The sequence below is a fragment of the Leuresthes tenuis genome, unplaced genomic scaffold, assembly GCF_036924035.1.
Source record: "Leuresthes tenuis unplaced genomic scaffold, fLeuTen1.0.hap1 SCAF_23, whole genome shotgun sequence".
NCBI lineage: Eukaryota > Metazoa > Chordata > Actinopteri > Atheriniformes > Atherinopsidae > Leuresthes > Leuresthes tenuis.
In genome coordinates this window covers 24,950,488-24,975,846 of record NW_027325377.1, presented here as the reverse complement: position 1 = coordinate 24,975,846, position 25,359 = coordinate 24,950,488, and the positions used below count along the sequence as shown (strand labels likewise).

The window sequence follows — 25,359 nt, the reverse complement described above, 5'->3', positions numbered from 1 at the left end:
TCTTGCTGGTCCATCTTGGCCTCTTCTCTCTCTCTGTGATTGGTTAGCAATCGGTGAGTTAAACCGAGCATCGCCATTGGTTACTCAGCAGGAGGGTGCTGCCCGAGGGCCTGAAGGTTTCAGTCCTCTAACGTTGGTTTCCAGAGAATCTTTTTGGAACTTATTGATGGTTCTCAGAGTTTGGAACAACCAAACCTTGTTGGAAAGACTAAAAGATGCTCCTTTTATGCCCAATCCTGACACCCTCACCTGTCACCAGGTAATCCTCTGATTGGACAATCCTCCTGGACGCTGTTCTCTATCAGTTTGATCAGTCAACACACTAAAGTTATTTATTAAATAAAGGTTAAAACGTAACAACAAACAACAGATTTAAGCTTCTTTTCTTCCTCAGTAACTGTATTTTGTTGCCTTCACACTTGCAAGACGAGGACAAAAAAAGGATTTTGGGATCTCAGAGCCCTCTTAGGATGAAATTAGTCACTGCAGTGAACTTTGACCAGAGCTAACTTAGTTGTGTTTTCTCAAGTCTCTGCTCTGACAAGCCGTAATGATGCTCATTATGGTTTTTACACGATGTCAGGAGCTACCGACTGGAGGTAAATTACAGTCGTGTTTGGACTTGTGCGTTGAGGTCGTCTCCAGCTCATGTGATCCAAGCCAAGTTTGTCTAAGTTACTTCTTTTTATACTTTATGTCAAGAGAAAATATGCCAATAATGGTTAAACCAAAAAGTTACCTATAATTACAGGCATCCTGTAAAGTCGCATAGTTTAACTTTACTGTGTAACTCATTTAATGTTTGAAAAACACACAATGAGTTCAAGTTTTTGCATCAGATCCTCACAGATGGACATGAAAGCTTTCTTTTAAGGTTCAGGTGAGGGAGTAAGATCCAAATCTGACAGCATTTATCACAGAAAATAACTTAAGAGGCGCAGAGGGGAGAGATTTTAAGGTTTAATTGTAAGATTTGACTTTGGTTCCCTTCGTTTTTAGTATTTTATGCTTCCAAAGAGCTGAAACTAAAAGGTGAATCTGGCGCGTTTTTATCGGTTTGAACTAGTTTGAAGTGAGTTAGCTGGATAGTATAGCGCACTATAGAGGGTGGCGGTCCAGGCTGCGGTTCAGGTCCAGGCTGCGGTTCAGGCCCAGGCTGCGGTTCAGGCTGTGGTCCAGGCTGTGGTTCAGGTCCAGGCTGCGGTTCAGGCTGTGGTCCAGGCTGTGGTTCAGGTCCAGGCTGTGGTTCAGGTCCAGGCTGCGGTTCAGGCTGTGGTTCAGGTCCAGGCTGCGGTTCAGGTCCAGGCTGCGGTTCAGGCTGTGGTCCAGGCTGCGGTTCAGGTTGTGGTTCAGGTCCAGGCTGCGGTTCAGGCTGTGGTTCAGGTCCAGGCTGCGGTTCAGGCCCAGGCTGCGGTTCAGGCTGTGGTTCAGGTCCAGGCTGCGGTTCAGGCCCAGGCTGCGGTTCAGGCTGTGGTTCAGGCTGCGGTTCAGGTCCAGGCTGCGGTTCAGGCTGTGGTCCAGGCTGTGGTTCAGGTCCAGGCTGCGGTTCAGGCTGCGGTTCAGGTCCAGGCTGTGGTTCAGGTCCAGGCTGCGGTTCAGGTCCAGGCTGCGGTCCAGGCTGTGGTTCAGGTCCAGGCTGCGGTTCAGGCCCAGGCTGCGGTTCAGGCTGTGGTCCAGGCTGTGGTTCAGGTCCAGGCTGCGGTTCAGGTTCAGGCTGCGGTTCAGGTTGTGGTTCAGGTCCAGGCTGCGGTTCAGGCTGCGGTTCAGGTCCAGGCTGTGGTTCAGGTCCAGGCTGCGGTTCAGGTCCAGGCTGTGGTTCAGGTCCAGGCTGCGGTTCAGGTTCAGGCTGCAGTTCAGGCTGTGGTTCAGGTCCAGGCTGCGGTTCAGGTCCAGGCTGCGGTTCAGGTCCAGGCTGCGGTTCAGGTCCAGGCTGCGGTTCAGGTCCAGGCTGCGGTTCAGATTCAGGCTGTGGTTCAGGTCCAGGCTGCGGTTCAGGTCCAGGCTGTGGTTCAGGTCCAGGCTGCGGTTCAGGTCCAGGCTGCGGTTCAGGTCCAGGCTGCGGTTCAGGCCCAGGCTGCGGTTCAGATTCAGGCTGTGGTTCAGGTCCAGGCTGCGGTTCAGGTCCAGGCTGCGGTTCAGGTCCAGGCTGCGGTCCAGGCTGTGGTTCAGGTCCAGGCTGCGGTTCAGGCCCAGGCTGCGGTTCAGGCTGTGGTCCAGGCTGTGGTTCAGGTCCAGGCTGCGGTTCAGGTTCAGGCTGCGGTTCAGGTTGTGGTTCAGGTCCAGGCTGCGGTTCAGGCTGCGGTTCAGGTCCAGGCTGTGGTTCAGGTCCAGGCTGCGGTTCAGGTCCAGGCTGTGGTTCAGGTCCAGGCTGCGGTTCAGGTTCAGGCTGCAGTTCAGGCTGTGGTTCAGGTCCAGGCTGCGGTTCAGGTCCAGGCTGCGGTTCAGGTCCAGGCTGCGGTTCAGGTCCAGGCTGCGGTTCAGATTCAGGCTGTGGTTCAGGTCCAGGCTGCGGTTCAGGTCCAGGCTGTGGTTCAGGTCCAGGCTGCGGTTCAGGTCCAGGCTGTGGTGCTCGTGGTTCTATGTCAGTAGAAATATTTGACATAATCAGAAACAGAACTTGAGGTAAAACAAACCAAGCTTGTGAACTCCTTTTTTACTCTTAATATTTCTGTCTAGTTTTTCTTTTTCTCTAAATGGGGAAAATACAGGCGTCTGACTTCCATCTTTATCGTGTTCTGGCACCGATGTGTTTTAAACTGTTACCGTGTTGTTTTCAGGTTGATTTCTTTCATTGATCAACAGCTGCTGGTTAAACTGTCTCTGGAGTTGGTTCCCACAGCGTTTGTCAGTCTGGTTTATTTAAAAATGCCCAGCGCCGTCTCCTGAAGGCTTTTCTGTTGGCCGCTGTGTCACCTTGTGAAAACCAGCCCCTGTGACACCTGGAAACTGTGAACTCTGACCCATTAATAAGAGGAAGCGGAGGGTTTTGTGTGAACGGGACACTGGGATCTGAAAAGTGTTCCAGTGAAACTGCTAAGTGGATTTAACAGCGTTTAAAATCAGTTTGGAAAGAACAGCTGCAGTCGGAGGGATCTGATGGTGCCTTTGATTGGCTCCATGTTCAGCGAGCTAATGGTGCTCTCAGGCCTGATGTTGTGCAACACCAGCGGTGTTTTGCTCTGAAATGTTCTAATTGAGTTTGTGTGAGTCCATTAAACCAAGCGTCGCATGACACTCGCCTAATTTAGAAGACAAAGAATGTATTCCTCATTGATTTGCACAGGATGCTTTAATTTGTTTTCCCACAAAGTTCCCCTTTCTCTTGCTTTTTCTGCCCAAACCGTGTTTTCTCCATCACAAACTGCAGCTGATGTTTTCCTGCTTTCACTTTGATTAACTGCTGCAAACATGGTGCAGAAATGCCAGTCAACCGATGGGCACCGAAGGAGCCGTTCCACATTGTCTGGCCTCCCCATCCGGGCCCGGTTAGTATTGTCTGAGCAGGAACAGTGCCTCCATTCTTCCACCGCGCTCTCAGGGATCCTAAATGGGACGTAGATATTCAAGCTGGGTCGGTTTTGGCCGGGCACTCGATGCCCCTGAGTGCTCTGCTTAAGTACAGCCACTAAGGATACTTGTGGAAGGCCTGTGAAAGTCCTTTCTGTTTCAGGGTGAGGGTGGAGGAGAAGTCGAGGTTTGATTCCTCGTGTGCCAAGTGGAATCAAACTGCTGTGTCACAGTGCAGGGAGGGTCGCTTTAGCCGTACAGCTGTGTGCAAAACTGCCAAAATCTGGCTCTTTAAAAGCCTCTTTATCTGAAAAGTTCAGCCAATTCAGCTGAAATCTGCAGCCAGCAGGGAGGAATCCTCCGGGTTCATGATCTGAAATATAAATAAATGTGTTTGATTTGATGTTTGCTGCTTCAAGCTATTTTCCACACGCTTTTCACTGACTTTGGGAGTTAATAAGAACGGTTTATTCACGGAGTGTGAGCTGCCGCCGCTGTGCAGATGCTGTGCAGATGCTTACAGATGCTTACAGATGCTGTGCAGATGCTTACAGATGCTGTGCAGATGCTTGCAGATGCTGTGCAGATGCTTGCAGATGCTTACAGATGCTTACAGATGCTTACAGATGCTTACAGATGCTGTGCAGATGCTTACAGATGCTTACAGATGCTTACAGATGCTGTGCAGATGCTTGCAGATGCTTACAGATGCTTACAGATGCTTACAGATGCTTACAGATGCTGTGCAGATGCTTACAGATGCTTACAGATGCTTACAGATGCTTACAGATGCTGTGCAGATGCTTACAGATGCTGTGCAGATGCTTGCAGATGCTTACAGATGCTTACAGATGCTTACAGATGCTGTGCAGATGCTTACAGATGCTTACAGATGCTTTACAGATGCTTTACAGATGCTTTACAGATGCTTACAGATGCTGTGCAGATGCTTACAGATGCTGTGCAGATGCTTACAGATGCTGTGCAGATGCTTACAGATGCTTACAGATGCTGTGCAGATGCTTACAGATGCTGTGCAGATGCTTACAGATGCTTACAGATGCTTACAGATGCTTACAGATGCTGTGCAGATGCTTACAGATGCTGTGCAGATGCTTACAGATGCTGTGCAGATGCTTACAGATGCTGTGCAGATGCTTACAGATGCTTACAGATGCTGTGCTGATGCTTTACAGATGCTTACAGATGCTGTGCAGATGCTTACAGATGCTAACAGATGCTTACAGATGCTGTGCAGATGCTTACAGATGCTCAGCGTCTTCTCTTTGTGTCTCCCACTCAGTCTCAGAGCCGCTGGATGAGGCACTGTGGTTGGTAACCGTGTTTCTTTAAAGGAAACGTCGTCTGTGGCCACTTTTCAAGCCCTGAGCGTTCCTGTTAACATCTGTCGCAGCTGGATGCAGATCGAACCATTTCACCTAAAAGCCAAATGTTAGCAGGTTTAAGAAGGTTTTGACTAGTTTACTGGACCTTCCTTCCATTCTGAAGTTCAGATTTTCAGCTGTCAGACCTCAGAAACTTTGGAGAATCGAGTTTGAGCAATAAGACGGTGACCTGGATGTTGCTATGCAGACATCCTGCTGTTTAGAAACTGTCGTGACAAAGAAAAGTGTAAAAATCCACCACATATCTCTCACTTCAACTGAAAGGTTTGAGGTTTCGGTTGTTTTAAATGGTTCCCTCTGATTAGCCTTTAGCTTAGCTCGTCCATCTGGATTCGGTTCTGAAACAGAAGCTGAAAGAAAAGTCTGAAACAGAAGCTGGGATCGAGTCGTTGGTGTCGAAGTGGCGTTTTGAACAGTTTGAACAGACCCGAAAACAAAGTTTTGAATGTGAAGATAATTCCTCACTGATGGGAGGATGTATTTAGGGTTTATGGCGTTCATCACAAGCATTTCCTGGGTTTTTAATCTTGGAGAGAGAGAGAGAGAGCCAGACAGCTTCTTTCTGTCTCTCGCAGGAAAGAAGCTCTAATTTAAGATGTCTACATTTGTGTTTTGCAGCCCTAAAGTTGAGGCTCGGTGGGCTGCCGTCCCACCTGTTAGCGCCGCTGTTTGATTGGCTCGTTGACTGCTCCTGGTTCAGTCGGCGGGCCTGTGTGTAATCCCACCTGTTCTCCGGCTGTGGTCGGGATGTTATCCGTCTGACAGCCGCCCAGCGCCCCCCCGCCCTCACCCTCACCCCTCTTTACCTCTCAGTCCTGAGGAGAAAGAAATCTTTTGTGCTCCTTCTCCAACTTTTTCATCTTCGAAAGCTTAAAGGGAAAATGGGAAAAGGGGGAGCTAATCCTGCCGGTGTGGTCACTGCAGCGAGTGGAGGTCGAGGAGAAAAAGAAAAGAAGCGGGGGAGAAAAGCTGCTTTGGCCTCCCTGAGAGCTGCAGGTGTTGGTGGGAAATTAGCCTGCAACAGCTGAGTGTCTGAGTCACGGCTCGATGACAAACGGTCTCACACTCTGCAGCTTTTCCTGGTTATTTGTTGCTGTTTTCAGCCTCTTATTGGGAGGCTTTCCTCCCATTTCTAAGATTTAACCACAATCTGACTCCCCGCCGGTCTGCATGTGTGTCAACTTTATCTCCACGTGAGCGTTCAAAGCCCTCCGTCCTCAACTCTTTGATCAGACGGTGAGATGGGCGTACCTGAGAAAAAATATGGCCGACAGCTTGTGGAGGGAGATGAGTGGGGCTTTCGCTGAGTGCTTCCAGATATGTGCTCGCACACAAATGCATAATCAGGCAAGTGACTGCAGAAAGAAGCTCTTGGGTCCAGAGTGTAATCTAACAGGTCGCAGTCGGTGTTTTAAACTGTGATGTCAGCAGGAGAAAGGTGTCCTTGGCTATAACTGTGCAAAGTGCTGGCTGAAAATGTTAGTTTTATACGTCATAAAATGAAGCAGAGTGGGAGTTTTGCCTCACAGTTTCCTTTCTGAGAACCCATAAATCCTGCCTCTCTGTTTGAGTCTGTAAACCTGCCATCTCTGGCATTCCTGTGGTTAACCATCTACTCCTGAGGAGCCCACGTCTGCATCTGAACCTCCACAGAGTAATGATTAAAGCCAGAAAATGAATGATGTTTTCCTTCAAACATAACCGATAACCTATTCAGGCATGTGGACTTGCAACAATAAGTGTTTAAAAGTATGCATTGTTTGGGAAATTGGCTCATTTACATCAGAGTTTCCTGAAAAAAAGATTAAATATCTTTCCAGTAAGTGACTATTTTGCTCTGATCAGATATAATGATAATATGTGTTTTCAAGCATATATTTGACGTTACAGCCAATAAAAGAACCCTTCAATTGTCAGTTTTTGGTGTCTGATGTGCTATGATGCTATGCTAGTTTGGACTCTGGCGTTTCATCTTTGCAAACATAAATAATAAATAAATAATGTCTGTATCTGTCTGCATAAATATCTGGAACGTGAGATACAATCATAAGCAGTGATTCAAGACAGGTGAAGAGGTGGGAAGTGCTGCACAGAAGCCATACAGTTAGCAGCCTGTTAGCTTCTTTAGCTTAACATGTTAGCTGTGAGCAAAAGTTAGCAAAAACAAGTAGATACGGTTGTTGTTTGTTTCCATTTTTCACTGTTTGTTTGGATTAAAGGTCTTTAGATAGAATATGAACCTACCTCAGGTTTATAAGAGCTGGTTGGCTGGTTTGTTTTATACTAAAAAAGATCAAGAGAGCTGTTTTCCCCATTTCTTCTCTTTATGCTAACTTGTCTGTAGCTAATTTTGACATTTTTCCAAATAAATATACAGTTTATTTGACACATTTTCGCCAACGAGGACGTTTTGTTGCCAGATTTAAATCCTTTTACCAACTTTTTTTCTTTAAAAAGCTACTAGCAACAGATCTAGCTAATTTTAGGGCAGACATCCTCGGCGTTGCTCCTGAAGTGCTCAAATGTCTCTGAGCTGCCTGCACAGTTTTGTCCTTGTGTGGACTTCAGAGAGATCATTGTTCATGTAAATGGAGCCAAAATCACCGAACAGACGTTAACTTTAACTAAAGTAAAAGCTTCGATGATGACTGCAGGCTGACACCTCGTCTAGCAACATTCAGAGACTTTAGCTTTGGCTACATTCAAATCTTTGACTGGAATCAGTCTTCTCACTCGAAGGAAAATTAATAAAATTATTTTGAAATTGTGAACTGCTTCCTCAGAACCATAAGAAACATATTTTTACTGTTTTTACTGCCACTGAAAGAAGCTAACAGCTCGTAGCTCTGGTGGTTCGAATTAGCTCGTAGCTGTTAGCTTCGGGGCTTACCAGCTAACACCCCATAGCTTTGGAAAGTTCCTGTCAGTGAATCACTTCAACATTCTCACTTTTGCTCTGCTGCTTTCCATTTCCAGAGAAATTTCTCTCCCATTTCCTGTCCACCTTTTATTTTTGCCGAGCTGGCTTTACATCTTTTGATTGACGATGTCTTGACTGAGTTACTATCGGTGGGATTTCTTTCTCGGGATGATTTCCCTCTGCATTCAGCAAACAGGATGTCTGCAGCCTGCTGATATATGATATGATGATGGTGCTGGATGGCATGAGAGGGAAGCTGGGGAAAGGAGATGGAAAAACATGGGTGTTAGGGGGGTTTCGTGGGTTAGAGAGAAGAGAAGAACAAATGTTGTCATTAAACAGTCTTCAGGTGTGTCCAAAAGGAGGAGGGTCTGTCATTTGATTTCCTGCTCTGTGATTGGCTGGAAGCCTCTCTGGTGTTGATTCAAATATTCAAAACTTCAAAGGAGGAGGCGGAGAGAGTTTCCTTTACCTGAAGGACCTGAGGGGACTTTTCATGGACTGCTCCGCTGTAAAACTTTAACTGAGCTGTAAAAATGGCCGGCAACATTTCTAAGCTCTCATTACTGTTGTCGTAAGTCATTCTAAATGTCAGCAGGATGACGTCCGTTTCACCTTCAGCAGAGAGAGATGTGCTGTGTTTTCCAGTCTGAGGTGAACGCTCTGGTTGGATTTTAGACTTCAGGAATGAAACCTGCTGCTGAGGCTACAGGTGCCCCGTTTGGCTTTTGTTGTTTGACTAAACAAGGTTGATTTGACCTTGATGAGCTTCAGGGGGGGTCGCCACCAGAGTAGAAACTGACTGAAACTCTTCCATTATCAGTTGTATTTCAGCCGTGTTGTGGCTGGTGATAATAGCGCAGCTTTCCTCTGATTCCCTGCAGCTTTCAGCCCATGTGGCGGCCGTAAAGCCTCCCTTTAGCGCACACTTTGTCCATCTGTGTTGTGCATGTTTGTGGGCTGTTAGAATCTGTGTGTGCTTGTCACCCTCAGTGACAGCTGGCAGCAGTGTGTCAGCGCTCTGCCTTAAACTCCACATCGACACATTTATTAGCTTTTTGTGTGTCCTGTGGTCACTTGTCCTGAAACGCAAACACAAGCGTGTCATCGGAGCTTCACCTCTGCTGCCCTCACCGCCTGCAAGCCAAGGCCTCACCATGTGTGGCCCCTTGATATCTCCACTTTTGTCCTTATTTCAAGCTAATTCGAACCACCAGAGTGAGGAAATCCCTCACTTTGAGCTGGCTAATTCCAACTGAAGTGCTTACAATAAGTCTACCACCAGTGCAGCATAGCATGGGGATGTTTGATGCCCACAGCCTGGTTTTAATTATTACTCTCTAAAGTTTTGAGTCCTGTTAAACCCGTGTGTTTGCGTCTGTTTGTCAGCGGCTGTGCGTATTTGTGTGGAGGCATGCTTAAACACACAGGACGCTGTTTTCCGTGGCGTCTGCCCCTGACACACCCTTTCCAGGACCCGGCCCATCCTCTACACGTGTGTGTGTGATCCCATGCTAGCAGCTGGTGGGCTCTATAAATACTGTGGGTTGGGATGCCCTGAAAAGAGAGGGGAAAAAGACACAAATATCTAGACTGGACTATAATATGTATTCAGAAAGCCTGTTATGCCTCATAAATCCTACTTAATCATTGTTCTGACAACTCTGGAGGCTCTGGCAGCGTTTCCAGGTCCACGGAGACCAAGTCAGAGAGCTAAATCAATCCTGTGAAAGGAAGTTTGTTCAGTTTAAAAGACACAGAACACAATCTGGATGTAATATATCTGAAGATGTGCTGACTTTATTGGTTAATTCTCACCTCTGAGGTGTTCAGAAGCAGATTTTAGTGGATGATTGAGGAGAAAGAAGAGATTTATTAGGTATTTTCCTCATAAAATGGTTGTTAAGCGCAGTTCATAAAGTGGAAGCCGAATACTCAAACCTGATTGGCTTGAAGAAGCTAAAAAAGTAGATAAAATGATATAAAAATGGTATTCCAGAAATCAATTTTGTGGTTTTTATTTGTATATTTCCTCATTTATCTCCTTTTTATTCTGTTTATGTTTATGCATTTGGCAGAAATGCATTCAGAAACATCTAAAAGCTTATTTATGTCCTCTTCTTCTTCAGTTTTATTCCGTAGAACTGTCCTGGGAGCTTTGGCGAGCTGGTAACAGATTGTTGCAGGACCTACTTGGTTACATAGCAATTAGATTAGGCCGTTACAGTGTTTTGACTTGGCACAGAGAGCGTGCATGTGTCCATATGTGCGCGAAACATCAAGCCATCGAGGTGCAATTCGACTTCCTGACGGAGTCCGTGCAGGATGTGTGTCTTAAAGAGCGCCAGGTGATGGATCCCTGGCGGTAAGTGGGATAACGTTGGATCCCCAGGCACACAGAAGGAGACAGGTGTGGGCCGCTCTGCAGCCAGGAGATATTCTGTCTGTGAGCGCCACATTACAGCGGCTCAGAGTCCCAGCTGCTGCTTAATGTCACCGTGCTGCAGAGGGACTTCTTCATGAGAAGCGAACTGACATCAGGCTGCTTTATTCTGAGGAGTTATTTCTCCAAACTTGAGTTATGGGGTTCGGAGAAGTGATCTCATCTATGATGTTGGCCGAGCCTCAACCCAGACGCACACATGACACACTCATGTGCGGGAAAGCTGTGCAGCTTGACCCTTCTCCCCATGTCGCTTCAACAGTATCACCCCCCCCCCTGTGAATCTCATCTGGCCTCACCACCTGTCATCAGCTGTATGTCACTCTGCAGCTAAACCAGAAGTGGGTGTGAGAACAGACACAAGAACCCTGAAGAATTCAGTTCTACAGCGATCTGATTACTCCCTCTCCAGGCTCCAATCAGATTAAATCCACTTAATTCAGGAAAGCTGCCGTCCCACCTTTTTATTTCATGTTTTTAAAGCAATAGAAGGAAGTCACGAGAAACCTTGACATGAAATATCAACCAGCTGAGACCGGCTAATGATTGCTTCTTAAATCTGTCCATCGTTTTACTTTATGAAAGCTTTATTGTTCCAGAAATTATCATAAATTCAGAGGTTTTTCAAGTAAAAAAAAGACTTTTCAACATTTGAAGTTGAAAAGTTATCTGATTTAATCTTATTTAAGATTCGGTTTCACATACAGAGGAAGTATTTATGCAGCCTTTTATCACGCAGAGTGTCTAAGAAAGCCCTGAATTTGACTTGTCTGCCTTTTGATGGCTCGTTTTCATTAAATTTTTGGAAAACTGATTTGTTTTTGCTATCCGAACGCTTACTTTTGCTTCAGTTGCCGCTGTTTTACCGGCACTTATTCACACCCCGTGTCCTGTGTTTCTCCCAGATGGCGTCCATCGTTTTAGTTTATGAAAGCTTTATTGTTCCAGAAATGATCATAAATCTAGAGGTTTTTCGAGTAGAAAAAAGACTTTTCAACACTTGAAGTTTGAGGTAAAATGAATGGGTGTAGATTTTTGATTTAATCTTATTTAAGATTCGGTTTCACATACAGAGGAAGTATTTATGCAGCCTTTTATCACACAGAGTGTCTAAGAAAGCCCTGAATTTGACTTGTCTTCCTTTGATGGTTCTTTTCCATAAAACTTTTGGAAAATTGATTTGTTTTTGCTGTCCGAACGCTTACTTTTGCTTCAGTTGCCGCTGTTTTACCGGCACTTATTCACACCCCGTGTCCTGTGTTTCTCCCAGATGGCGTCCATCGTGTGGTCGCGCTCTGCACGCTGCGTGTCACCATCATCACTGACGACATGTTGACCAACAGCATCACAGTACGGCTGGAGAACATGTCCCAGGAGCGCTTCCTCTCTCCCTTCCTCAGCCTCTTCCTGGAGGGCGTGGCGGCTGTGCTGTCCACCAGGCGGGAGGCGGTGTTTGTGTTCAACATCCAAAACGACACCGATGTGCAGGGCTCCATCCTGAACGTCACCTTTTCGGCGCTGCAGCCCGGCGCCATTCAGGGTAAAGGGACGTTTTTCCCTTCCGAGGAGCTGCAGGAGCAGATCTACCTCAACAGGACGCTGCTCAGGCTGATATCTTCTCAAGAGGTGAAAACTCAAATTAGCACTTTAAATTAGCACTTTAAAACTACATTATTTTAAAGGTGACATATTATGCCCTTTTACAAATAGTTTAGCAGTGCTCAGCTGAAGCGAGGGGTGTGTTATTGTGTTTCCCTGCGTTACCTGTCATCAGCACCTGGACACCTGCTGTGATTTAATGCAGAAACACAGACAGAATGAAGCTGTTCCTCCAGTCAGAAACACTCCAGCTCTGTATGTAGATACAGATAGTTACTGTATGGATCCCAGAGGGAAACAGGTTAGCAGTTAGCTGTAAGTTAGCAGTTAGCTGTAAGTTAGCAGTTAGCTGTAAGTTAGCAGCAGATGCTAGCAAACAATGCTTTCTCATCAACAGTAATGGACCAAGCCGGAGATTTGGGTTTCAGGTTGAGTCACAGAACAGAATCGTTCAACCAGAAAGCTTCAGCTAACAAAGTAATGTGGGAACAATAATGTTCATCTTTCAGAAAGGAACAGCAGTAACTCCTTAGAAGTTGGTGTACGTCATCTTCATTAGCTAAGCTGTTAGCGTTAGCTGCTGCTAAAGGAAGAAATAAATCTGTAAATAAACCATGAGGAGTTATTTCATTAGCTAAGCTGTTAGCGTTAGCTGCTGCTAAAGGAAGAAATAAATCAGTAAATAAACCATGTGGAGTTATTTCATTAGCTAAGCTGTTAGCGTTAGCTGCTGCTAAAGGAAGAAATAAATCAATAAATAAACCATGAGGAGTTATTTCTCAGATGCTTCCATTTCCCTGCTCTGAAGTTCAGGCTCTGAGAGTTGGAACTGATCCTCTTTGTGGCTCAGTTCCTTCAGTCCAGCGTTGAACTGGACCAAGTTGTTAAAACAGTGGGATGAAAAGTGTTTGCTGCACATTCAGTCTTTAGCCAACTCTGCTGGAACATTAGCCTCAGATATAGTTTATCCACTGGGCTCTTATATCCTCTGAGGCTGCTGCTGGATGGAAGATGCATGCTCCTCAGTGCAGCTGACAGCAGAACATTTCCACCAGAAGCTGGCTTCATCCGTCCAGCAGGGTGGATGTGAGTGGGCGGGGCTTAGCAGAGGAGGCGGAGCCAATCAGAACAGCTAATATAACACTAATATATGCTCCCAGGAACAGAAAAAGGGGATTTTGGGTTGTGTTTTGGGGAGTTTTACAGCTGCTGGTGACTTCAGACGCCCTGATATCGGTTCCCAGGAGCAGGAAGAAGAGATTTTACCCAATATGTCATCTTTAATGTGAAGTTAATCTTCTCTCCAGGTGTTGCCGTTTGATGACAACATCTGCCTGCGGGAGCCCTGTGAGAACTATATGAAGTGTGTGTCGGTGCTGAAGTTTGACAGCTCCCCTCCCTTCATCGCCTCTGACACGGTTCTGTTCCGGCCCATCCACCCCATCAACGGGCTGCGGTGCCGCTGTCCGGTCGGTTTCACCGGGGACAACTGCGAGACCGAGATCGACCTCTGCTATTCGGGGCCCTGCAAGAACAACGGCAGGTGCCGCAGCCGAGAGGGCGGATACATCTGCGAGTGCCTGGAAGACTTCACAGGTGAGTGAGTTCAAATCAAACCCATTAGATTTAGAAATGGTCACTTTACAAAATCACTTCATCGTCATTCGGTTGAAATGAATGAGGTCCAGTCATTGAAGCCACTGTCAGAATAAGACAGTGGCTTCAATGACTGGAACAAAGCTGATGTGTTATAAAAGCCTTCACCACCTGCAGCAGATTCCTTCCTGTAATTCACATTTAACCCATTTAATGAAACCACATTATGCTTGAAGTTCATGACCATTTGTAACACAGTGTTCTGCCTTCAGAAACACTTTGATTTAGCATGTGGTTCTGATGGAGGCTCATTACGTATGCGTGCCCTGGTCCAAGCTGTTTTAGATGTACCTTTACACCTGTAGCTCCCCCCCGACTCCAACATGCTAACAATTAGCATGTAGCGGGTTAGCGAGTAATGTGCTGCTAACCCATTACAACAGGGGAGTCAAACTCAAATACACAGTAGGCCAAAATTTTAAACTGAACAAAGCCGAGGTTGAACAAATGAACCTTTTAATATGGAACCCAACAAGTTTAGATTTAACAATGAATACTGAACAAGGCTTATATAACTTTAAAGTCCAGGGGTGCGAAATTGAGTTGCTAATAATAATAATAAAAACATATCAATGGCATATTAAATTAAATTTAAATAAAAATGCCTCCTTTCTGTTTGCAGCCTTCTGATTTATGTCAAAATTAGCTTCTTACACAGGCTAATAAATGTGAAAATAAAATAACATAAACCTCTTTTCATCTCCTTTACTTTCTGGCTCCTTTGAGCTGAGTCCAGGTCCTTATATTTGTCCAGGTGTTTCGTTTCATTGTGTCGTCTGATATTGTCCTCCTTAGTTACTCCTTAGTTACTCCTTAGTTACTCCTTAGTTACTGACGCGTTGGCTCCACAAACAAGACAAACAGGTCTGTCTTTTACATAAACAGATATTCTGTCTCCCACCTGTCCAGAAAAGTTCTATTTTCTGCCTTTCTTTTGGCCATTTTTTGGTAGGTAACAGTGACAGCTGTGGTTTGAGGTCTGGGGGAGAGGCGGGGTGCACAAGAAGACCGCTAGCATAGATGCTACTGACACAGAGGAGGGGCGTGTCTGCCTCTGTCCTAATTGACGCGCCAAAACAATAGCAGAGCATTATGGGATTAGTAGTATAAGCAGTGAATGCGCTGCCGCCGTATAATACTGGCGGGCCAGCTCTAATATTAATTTGAAATTGCCTCTGGCCAAATATAATTACACTGCGGGCCAAATCTGGCCCACGGGCCAGAGTTTGACACCTATGCTTTACAAGCTCTTACCAGCTAGCTTAATTAGCTCATGCTACGTCCTCACACCCGTAAAACCCCGACCCGGTCGTGTTAACTGGGTTTAAAACTCGATGATTTAAGAAAAAGGAAAGATTAACCCTGATTTTGGCCTGGAAGCTGCCAGTTATAGTTACTCACGTGGCAGATGAGCTGTGGGAAGCTTTCGTTGTTCCCACTGAAATCACTTTTTGAGATATTTCCCGATGTCACTGATCTTCCTCCCATATCCCCCCCCCCCGTATATCTGATACCTGCCTGTCTGGCCCTAATAGAGCCCAGTGGGACTGCGACCGCCCTCATGCCTCCTCTCCATCCGTCTCTTCCAACACTCTCCTGTCTTTCTCTTCCTCTGCCTTATCTGATGTAATTACCTGATTATACCTGCCTTTGTCGCTCTCAGGGCTTCTCGCCTCCACCGACCATGTCCATCTTTTCTGCTCACCCATCATATTTCCCTTCCCTGCATCTCAGTGTCCCCTCTTTGAAGGTCACAGTTCAACTCTAGATAGTCATGGCCCATCAGGGACCATTATGTCCCTGATGACAGCCGGGGCCCATTCTGTCCTCCTTGGGTTTCCTACATTACAGGGAAATAGATCCTTATAATTCCCCCTCGGAAAAAAGGATTATGTCGAGGAGAGAAGGGCCATTAGCTGGTTCCAAGCTGTGATGTTGGGGGTCTATCTGTGCCCTGGATTGAGAAATCTTGTCTGGATTGTAGGTTGACACACAACCCTGCACGGGACACAGAGGCACCTATAGCAATGTCAGAAAAAGCTCTGAGGAATTTGAATAAGCTGGAAGTTGATTTTGGACACATCTACATCCACACGGTCATTAAAGAGGAATTTTTCATGCCGAGACCCACTGCTGACAGGAAAGCAAATGAAATAATGTAATATAATACAACCCCAGCTCCAGAGAAGATGGGAACCTGTGCGAAATGCAAAGACGATTGAATTTACTCACAATTTAACATAGAAAACATCAAATTTACTCAATTAGCTTATTTAGAATTTGAATTTCCAGGAAAACGTCTCAAAAAAGTTTGGATGACAGCAGCAAAGGCAGGAAAAGAGACTAAAAAGAAGAACATGTTGCAGCCGTCGGGGATAAATTGTCACCTTAAAGAGGTAGAAACTCTCAGAAATAAAGATGCTGCTTCTACAAATGTTGGAGCAATTTCAGAACAATGTTCCTTTAGAATATTAAACATGTTGACCAGGTTTCATCCACCAGGATTGGGTTTAGCTTTGAAATCCCAGTGATTTCTGTGATTTTTGCATGATTTAAAGAGTCTTTCATATTTACAGCTGTTTATGTGATGTAAACATGAAGCGATGAGGGCTAAAAGTCTGAATTTAGCCGAAGACACTCACGGATATGAGGGAGTTGCACCTAAAGCCATCAGCAGAATCACATTCACAGCTTCCTGGGAAGTTGGGTGTTATTCTGGATAATGGTGGCTGAAACCCTGGCTACTTGAGGCAGATGTAGAAGTGTGTGAGGTGAGGTGGGTTCAGGTTAAGTCAAAACTAATCAGAAATAAATGTAGGAATTTCGTTTATTCATTGAAGTCAGGAGTGATACTAAGAGGTTTTATCAGCTCAAGCTCAGCCATGGACTCGACTTAATGCAGGAATGTTTGAGCCTGTTTCATTGCTTTTCTTTCTTTCTCATCCCATCTCTCCATTTATGGTCAAGTCACTTTGTGGTTAGGATCCACTCCCCTTAAAAGGCCTATAAACAGGCTTTTGTTAGTGTTGCAAATGTTTAAATGGAGATAAGTCTTTGTTCTTTTGTTTTGAGAAGAACCTCGGAAGCAGACGGCCTATGTTTAATCTGCAGAAGCAGCAGGAGAAGGCATGAAATAGTTGTATAAATCAGCTCAGAAACATCTTATTTGAACAACTGAATTCCTGACATATGAAGTCTGCATTTCAGTCAGCTGAGGACCACATGCATCACAGATTAGCTGCAATATTTAGCTAATTTAGGACTTTAATTTCACTGCTGTTAGCGAGCTACACATCAGCTTGCTATATGGATCATAGTAATATGGTGTTGTGCTTGTATTGTTAAAAATAACTTAGGACCTTTAGCCTGAGTTGTATGTTAGTTTCATTTCATAGCTATTTAGTTCATTTTAAGGAGCTTTTTATCAGGTTTTTATTTTTAAGTAGGTTGGAAACAATAAAAAGTTTTCAGTCATTGAGCTTAAATGAGCTTATTTAACAGCCGTTAGCAAGGAAGTTCAAAATTAGCTCAAGCTATTAGCTGCAATATTTAGCTAACTTAGGACTTTTAGCCTGAGTTGTATGTTAGTTTCATTTCATAGCTATTTAATTCCTTTTAAAGAGCTTTTTATCAATTATTTAGTCCTTAAAATTAGCTCAAGCTACTAGCTGCAATATTTAGCTAACTTAGGTAATTTCTTGTTAAAACTAAACTTTGTGTACATTTTTAAGTCCCAAAAGGCTTTTCGAGTCTGTAGAAATCTTTGTCCTTAGCTATAAATAGCTAACTTAGTCTGAGCTGTATGTTAGTATAATTACATGGCTATCCAGTTTCTTTTTAATTGCCTTTTATTAAGTGTTTAGTTTTAAGTAATTTGGAAACATTAAGAGCGAAGCAGAGAGAGATAATATTAGCTCATTCAATTACTGTTAACAAGCTACTTTAATTTGACACTTTATTAGGTGTACCTGTTCAATTGCTTGTTAAAGGATATATCTAATTAGCCAATAAAATGGCAAAGACTGAGTGCATTTCAGTGTTCTGACACGTTTAAGCTACAGAATGACAAAGAAAGAGAATTGATAATAGTTCAAAATGTGTCTTGAATGTTGATGCCAGACAGACTGGTTTGATTATTTAAGGCTAATTTATTCTGATTTTTATCTCTACAGATTACAAAGTGTGGTTAAAACAAAAAACATTCATTGAGGGGCGATCCTCTAGGCACAACTGCTCTGAAACTGTTCAACTCTCCTTTTCTTCTCCTTGCAGGCGAGCATTGTGAGGTGAATGCATCTTCAGGCCGGTGTGTTCCCGGCGTCTGTAAAAATGGCGGCAAGTGCGTCAACCGGCTTGCTGGTGGTTTCATGTGCCAGTGTCCACCGGGGGAGTTCGACAAGCCCTTCTGTGAGATGACCACCCGCAGCTTCCCTGGACAGTCGTTCATCACCTTCAGAGGCCTGCGGCAAAGGTTCCACTTCACCGTCTCACTCATGTAAGCAGTTTCTCTTCTTCCCTTCTGGTTTATTGTGTGAAAAGTACTGATATGAAGCTCAGATTTCCTCCTCATATGTAAAGTGTGTCCTTGTGAACAGACTAAGGTGGACAGAAGCAGCATATAGAGTGCATACGTTGGTTGTAAAGAGTGTTTGAGTGACCACTTCCTTTCTATCGGCTCAAACAAGTCTGGCTATTGTTCTCTGATCTCTGCCATCAATCATTCTTTCCTGCCCAGAGGATCGCCCCTCAATGAATGTTTTTTTTTAACCACACTTTGTAATCTGTGGAGATAAAAATCAGAGTAAATTAGCCTCTGTTTGGCATCAACATTCAAGACACATTTTGAACTATTATCAATTCTCTTTCTTTGTCATTCTGTAGCTTAAACGTGTCAGAACACTGAAATGCACTCAGTCTTTGCCATTTTATTGGCTAATTAGATATATCCTTTAACAAGCAATTGAACAGGTACACCTAATAAAGTGTCAAATTAAAGTAGCTTGTTAACAGTAATTGAATGAGCTAATATTATCTCAATGGCTGAAAACATCTCTGCTTCGCTCTTAATGTTTCCAAATTACTTAAAACTAAACACTTAATAAAAGGCTATTAAAAAGAAACTGGATAGCCATGTAATTATACTAACATACAGCTCAGACTAAGTTAGCTATTTATAGCTAAGGACAAAGGTTTCTACAGACTTGAAAAGCCTTTTGGGACTCGTATAACGTGTGCTGTTTTAAAAATGTGCACAAAGTTTAGTTTTAACAAAAAATTACCTAAATTAGCTAAATATTGCAGCTAATAGCTTGAGCTAATTTTAAAGACTAAATAATTGATAAAAAGCTATTTTAAAAGGAACTAAATAGCTATGAAATGAAACTAACATACAACTCAGGCTAAAAGTCCTAAGTTAGCTAAATATTGCAGCTAATAGCTTGAGCTAATTTTGAACTGGCTTGCTAACGACTGTTAAATAAGCTAATTTAAGCTCAATGACTCAAACTTTTTATTGTTTCCAACCTACTTAAAAATAAAAACTTGATTTAAAAGCTCTTTAAAAGTAACTAAATAGCTATGAAATGATACTAACATACATCTCGAGCTAAAAGTCTTGAGTTAGCTAAATATTGCAGCTAACATCTTGACCTAATAGTTGAACTTCCTTGCTAACGGCAGTTACATAAGCTAACTTAAGCTCAATGGATGAAAACTTTTTGTTGTTTCCAACAAACTCAAAACAAAACTCTTGAAGAAAGCCTTTAAAAGCCTTTTAAAGAGGGGCTATAGAGATACAAACGTGATATTAACATGTGACTCAGACTAAAATTAGCTAACTTCTTTAACATGCTAATTACTGCAGCTAAGACATGCTAAAGAGTAACTTCTGGAGGCAGTTTAAAGTGTATCACTACTGAGAATGGAGTAGCTTTTGGGACTTTATTACTCACATGAAGGGTATATTTTTTACTTAATACAGTTTTAATTCTTGCAACAGGAACATGACACTATTGCTGTGACACGTGCAGTGAAATGTGATTTAAACACAGTTGAGTTCAGTGAGCTAAAGTGTGTCAGCTGGGGCGTGCCGAGACATGTTCACACTTTCCCATTGTGTCTCTGTTCCCTCCTTTCAATAGAAGAAGAACACTCACACAACAGCGCATGTTCGAGCACATTTTCAAGAGAAAACTTTAATTGCATTTAAAAAAAAAAAGTCTGGCGAACAAAATCATCAACAGCATGACGGTGAGAAAGGATTGCGGTGAGGTGAAAACAGGAAAGGCTGTGTGATGAGTATCCCTTATCAGTGTTTGGATACAGCCATCCTGACTTCCTGCCTTCCTGGCCTCACTGGCATCTGTCGGCTGACTCTGATGCCCTCACCTTACACTCAGTGGCACAAGCAGCCACTCATCTGAGCTTTGTCTTATGTGTGTTATGAGTCTTATGTGAAACATAATGAGGTAGGTAGGCTCAGAAAGTGTTTCTCATGCATCTTTTAAGGCAGCGAAATGGTTTCCTACATCCTTTCCACTCTTTCCTTGGCAGGAGCTCTTCAGTCTTGTATCATAAAGCTATCTGCGAGGTCCTCGACCTTTTGCTCACGGCCTGTTTGAGTTGGAAATGTGGCAGGAAACGTGCGCTCAGAGCAGGGAAAAACACACGAAGTTCGCTCAACATCTGAATGTTTGCGTGTTCAAGCGTCTTTTATCGATTTAAAATGTCTGTAATCCGTGTGTTTCTGCAGGTTTGCCACCAGAGAAAGAAACGCTCTGCTTCTCTACAACGGCAGATTCAACGAGAAGCACGACTTCGTTGCCTTGGAGATTGTCGATGAACAAATTCAGCTCACCTTCTCTGGAGGTTAGGCCCGTAAATGTGCCTTTGAAGTGATTGTTGTTGGTCCGCCTCATTGTACGCAGATTACTCCAGGTGTGAATGCACTTTAGATAAAGAGCTGGTTTCTTATCAGTGTTTGCTTTCTTTTGACCAGGGTGTGTTTTTGTGTGTTTGTAGGCATCCAAATGTGTGTGTAAACAGTCATTAGAATAAGGTTTTTTAGGTTTTATCTATCAGAACATTCAAGAAAAAATATCCCAGGTTGGGTTTTTGTAACTCTAATAGCCGGTTTCATTATTTTTCACTTTGTATTTCTGTGTTCTGGAAGCAGCTGTAAGTAAAACAGACAAATATGTGGCCGAAAAACCCTCGACGACACACAAAAAGCTGGAGATTTTACATCCACAGGAGATCAAACACACATTCGTTGGGCTGGCTACTGTTGTTTTCAGACTCGGCCCGTTTTCCCATGGCACCATGCAGGGAGGAATCCAGTTTGATGTGATTATGTTGGGTGAGGCTGGTTTGGGAGGGAGGCCAACTCCTTGTGCCCCACTTCAAAACCGTTAAAAGGCTAAATATTAAATGCATGAATCATCCAAAGCCGCAGCCTCTTTGCATGCAGCCTTTATATTTTGTTGCTATTCTTGTGCGAAGTTGCAAGTCAGCACTCTGTGATTTAAAATAGCAGCCAATGTTTCAGCTGTGTTTAATCGTTGTTTCAGGGGCGTTTCAGCGGAATTTCAGCTGTGTTTCAGTGGAGTTTTAGGGTTGTTTCAGGGGTGTTTCAGCAGGGTTTTAGGGGTGTTTCAGCAGGGTTTTAGTGGTGTTTTAGGGTTATTTCAGCAGGGTTTCAGGGGTGTTTTAGGGGTGTTTCAGCAGGGTTTCAGGGGCGTTTCAGCGGAATTTCAGCTGTGTTTCAGTGGAGTTTCAGGGGTGTTTTAGGGGTGTTTCAGCAGGGTTTTAGGGGTGTTTCAGCAGGATTTTAGTGGTGTTTTAGGGTTATTTCAGCAGGGTTTCAGGGGTGTTTCAGCAGGGTTTTAGGGTTGTTTCAGCAGGGTTTTAGTGGTGTTTTAGGGTTGTTTCAGCTGTGTTTCAGCAGGGTTTCAGGGGTGTTTCAGCAGGGTTTCAGTGGAGTTTTAGGGTTATTTCAGCAGGGTTTCAGGGGTGTTTCAGCAGGGTTTCAGCAGGGTTTTAGGGTTGTTTCAGCAGGGTTTTAGTGGTGTTTTAGGGTTGTTTCAGCTGTGTTTCAGCAGGGTTTCAGCAGGGTTTCAGGGGTGTTTCAGCAGGGTTTCAGCAGGGTTTTAGGGTTGTTTCAGCTGTGTTTCAGCAGGGTTTCAGGAGTGTTTCAGCAGGGTTTCAGCAGGGTTTTAGGGTTGTTTCACCAGGGTTTTAGTGGTGTTTTAGGGTTGTTTCAGCTGTGTTTCAGCAGGGTTTCAGGGGTGTTTCAGTGGAGTTTTAGGGTTGTTTCAGCAGGGTTTTAGTGGTGTTTTAGGGTTGTTTCAGTTGTGTTTCAGCAGGGTTTTAGTGGTGTTTTAGGGTTGTTTCAGTTGTGTTTCAGCAGGGTTTCAGGGATGTTTCAGTGGTGTTTAATCGTTGTTTCAGGGGCGTTTCAGCAGAATTTCAGCCGTGTTTCAGTGGACTTTTTGGGTTGTTTCAGCAGGGTTTCAGTGGAGTTTTAGGGTTGTTTCAGCTGTATTTAAGCAGGGTTTCAGGATTGTTTCAGCAGGGTTTCAGCTGTGTTTCAGTGGAGTTTTAGGGTCGTGTCAGCAGAGTTTTAGTGGTGTTTTAGGGTTGTTTCAGAAGGGTTTCGGCAGTGTTTAATCGTTGTTTCACCGGTGCTTCAGCTGTGTTTCAGCAGGGTTTCAGGGGTGTTTCAGTGGTGTTTGCTGGTTTCCAGTGCAGTGGAGCCGCTCCTGCCCTTGACAAACAAAGTTAAACCTTCAGTAAATCTGACGCCGCTGTGCTCTACTGTCTTTTTCCTGGAGCTGTTGATGCCACAGATTATTCTCGGCCTTCTCAACAGTTGATTCATGATCTTTGTCAAGATAATTTGTCTTTAAAGGTAACTCATTCATAACCTGTTCAATATCTTTTAAAATTCCTCAGCATCCGTCCTCATTCTTACTCTAACAAACGAAAAGTTTCTGCTTGCTGTTCCTTTAATTTCAGACACCCCTAACCCGCCGTAATGGACCGTGATTATAAACTGGTAGTTTTATTCCCCTACTGGGATGAACCTGACGCTCTGCTTCCCTTCTGCTACCCATTTGTTCGCCAATTTAAGAATATACAACCACAAAGCTGTGACATACAGACTTAAAATGGCAGGTTTGGGCAAAGGTTTAGGTCCTAAATGTCCGTAAAGATCGACAAAGAATATATTTTTGCTGCATTTGATTTGAAAGCTGAACAATTTTCTCCAAAGACTGCTTGTTTTCCAAACCGTTAAGACAGCACCAAGGTCTCAGCGCTCTCCCTTTCTTTCTTTCTCTGTCCTTTCTTGTCGTCCAGGTGAGCGAAAGACCAAGGTGTCGCCCTACGTCCCAGGCGGGGTCAGTGATGGCCAGTGGCACTCTGTTCAGCTCCATTACTACAACAAGGTGAGCAACCAAACCTCCCAACCCACCGGTGCTGCTCCACCTCTTTCCTCTGCTGAAGATGGGTTCAAACACAACATGCTGACTCAAAAGAAGCTTGCAATGTGAAAAAGATCCAGCTGCATTCATCAGAGGGTCACATCCGGCATCATTTAGCGTTCAGGGTGGATGAGTAAGGAGCAGTAATGTGGGAGTGTGTGAAGTGGCTGACCTTGACTCAGATTATCTTAAAAGTGCAGGTTTGACTCTGCCTCAGTCAATTAGCACAACGTCTCTGAAAGAAGCAGGCGGGTCTGTAACCTCCCCACAGAGAGCTGAAAGTACAGCACTGATAGGCAGCCTGGATCAGAGGCTTCATTAACGGTGTCTAACGTGAGTTTAAGATGTTCCCACGACGATCTTCTCGCTGCTTTATCAAATCAGAAAAGAGACCGATCGTTTCAAACGTGGCTAATGTATCAGTTGGTATTATATTATACAGGCTCACATTGTTTCCTGACAAACTTCCACAGCCTGCGGCTGTTGTTCTTGGAACTGGAAATAAGATGAGACGGGCTCTGAGGATGCACAAGCTGCTGTTTGTTGTATTATTCAGTGATCAGAACGCTGTGAGTTTTACGCCCTCACCAGCATTTTACAGTCTTTTAAAGGGGAACTCCGCTATTTTTAAACCTGGACCTTATTTCTGCCCCGTTCTTTCCCGTTATATGGATCTCCAGTTATCTAAATATCAACAGTCCCAAAGTATGATCGATGAAGTGGTCCCAGTAGAGTGCCTGTGTAGAAATCCCTCCGTTAGCTCTCCTATAGCCACATGACAGCAGCTATGAGCTAACAGAGCTATAGCACACGTTCATTCATTCATTCAGCATTTTATCACCTCAATGAACGAAATAAATCTATTTTTTAACCATTTTGTCCCCATAGAAATGTGATATTTCAGGGTTAAAACTCTGTTTGAAGGTTGGGGTTTGAATTAGGATACGTTTAGGTTTAGGATGAGAGGATGTGGACTGTTCACATGTCCCCAAGATCAATATAAACCAGAAGTGTGTTTAAGTTTGAATTAGAGTTTTACATTTGTTTTACAGTCGCTTCAACAGTCCCAAAGTATGATCGATGAAGTGGTCCCAGTAGAGTGCCTGTGTAGAAATCCCTCCGTTAGCTCTCCTATAGCTGCAAGTAGCCACATAACAGCAGCTATGAGCTAACAGCAGCTATGAGCTAACAGAGCTATAGCACACGTTCATTCATTCATTCTTCTTAAAGTATTGGTGAAATAAAGACAGATAATGCCTTATTTAGAGGCTGCATCCTCTAAGCCCCGTTCACTCCGTTATATGGATCTCCAGTTATCTAAATATCTTCAGAAGGACGCCAACTTTCACCAAACTGTTCTCAGTGAGCAGATGAACGTATTTCATGCCAGAAATAAGGTTTAAAAACACCGGAGTTCCCCTTTAAAGCTGATTTTAAAGCAGTTGTGCGTGTGCTTTGCTGCTTTTCCTCTCTGCATCCCTTCTCTGCCCGGCTTCATGTCTCAGAGCGCTTCGCCGCTCTGACCCCAGACATTCAGCACCCTGTTTTGCAGCTTGTTAAAGGGAGGACTCGTATTCTCGGCCTGACACTCGCCGACAATGCTCGCCTTCTCACGTTTCACAGGTTGCTCGCCTCTTTCTTGTGTTCCTCAGCCGCAGAGCCCTTAGCACACTCCTGACAGGGAAGTATTCTTCAAAGGTGACGAATTGGGACAGCTGTACTTTACCATGTTAGCTGCAGGGTCACATCTGTATCTATTGTTTGAGGTTTATTTAGGCTCCGTGTCCCCCTCTTGAACTTCTGAGCTGCATAATGATGATAACAATAGCTCCAGCTTGCTTTAGTGCTGCTGCACTGCCACTTATTTTCAGATACAGCCCGCTGGAACTGAAAGCTTCAGCGTTGTTTGTATGAACGTCACCCAGGAAACGAGAGTATTTATTTAGCTGGACTGATCCTATAGGCTTACTTTTTGCTGCTGTGACATGCAGACACAAGAAGTCTTTACACTTTCTTACAGCAGCATTGTCAGCGCAGCCCGGTGTGGGTGGGAGCTCGATACGAGCCGCTGCCACATTCCATGAAATTAGCCCAAGGCCGACTGTAGCGCTGACATGGGGTCAGCCTTTCTGAACCATCAGAAGTCAGATTGACTGATGGTAATGTAATCCTGCATCAGTTGCTGGAGGGATTAGTGGAAACGTATCCGGCAGAAAGCCGTTGTGTTCTCACAGGGAACGAGGTGAGCTGACATGTGAAAGCATGGACGTGAGTTAAGGGACATGTATGTTTGCGGTGGAAGACAAATGTCTGCAGGCAGGGTTGCTTTCATAGCCTGGAGAGACG

General features: G+C 44.3%; 1 protein-coding gene across 2 annotated transcripts in view; it reads left to right on the top strand.

The window, feature by feature from the left end:
* The window catches only part of celsr1a (cadherin EGF LAG seven-pass G-type receptor 1a), a 99,963-nt gene that overhangs the window by 29,072 nt on the left and 45,532 nt on the right, over positions 1-25,359 (top strand). For both annotated transcript variants that reach the window (XM_072377092.1, XM_072377091.1), the window contains exons 2-6: positions 11,547-11,902; positions 13,183-13,471; positions 17,804-18,026; positions 20,283-20,398; positions 22,889-22,977. In XM_072377092.1, the coding sequence (XP_072233193.1) occupies positions 11,547-11,902; positions 13,183-13,471; positions 17,804-18,026; positions 20,283-20,398; positions 22,889-22,977 (1,073 nt within the window). The remainder of the gene's footprint in view (positions 1-11,546; positions 11,903-13,182; positions 13,472-17,803; positions 18,027-20,282; positions 20,399-22,888; positions 22,978-25,359) is intronic.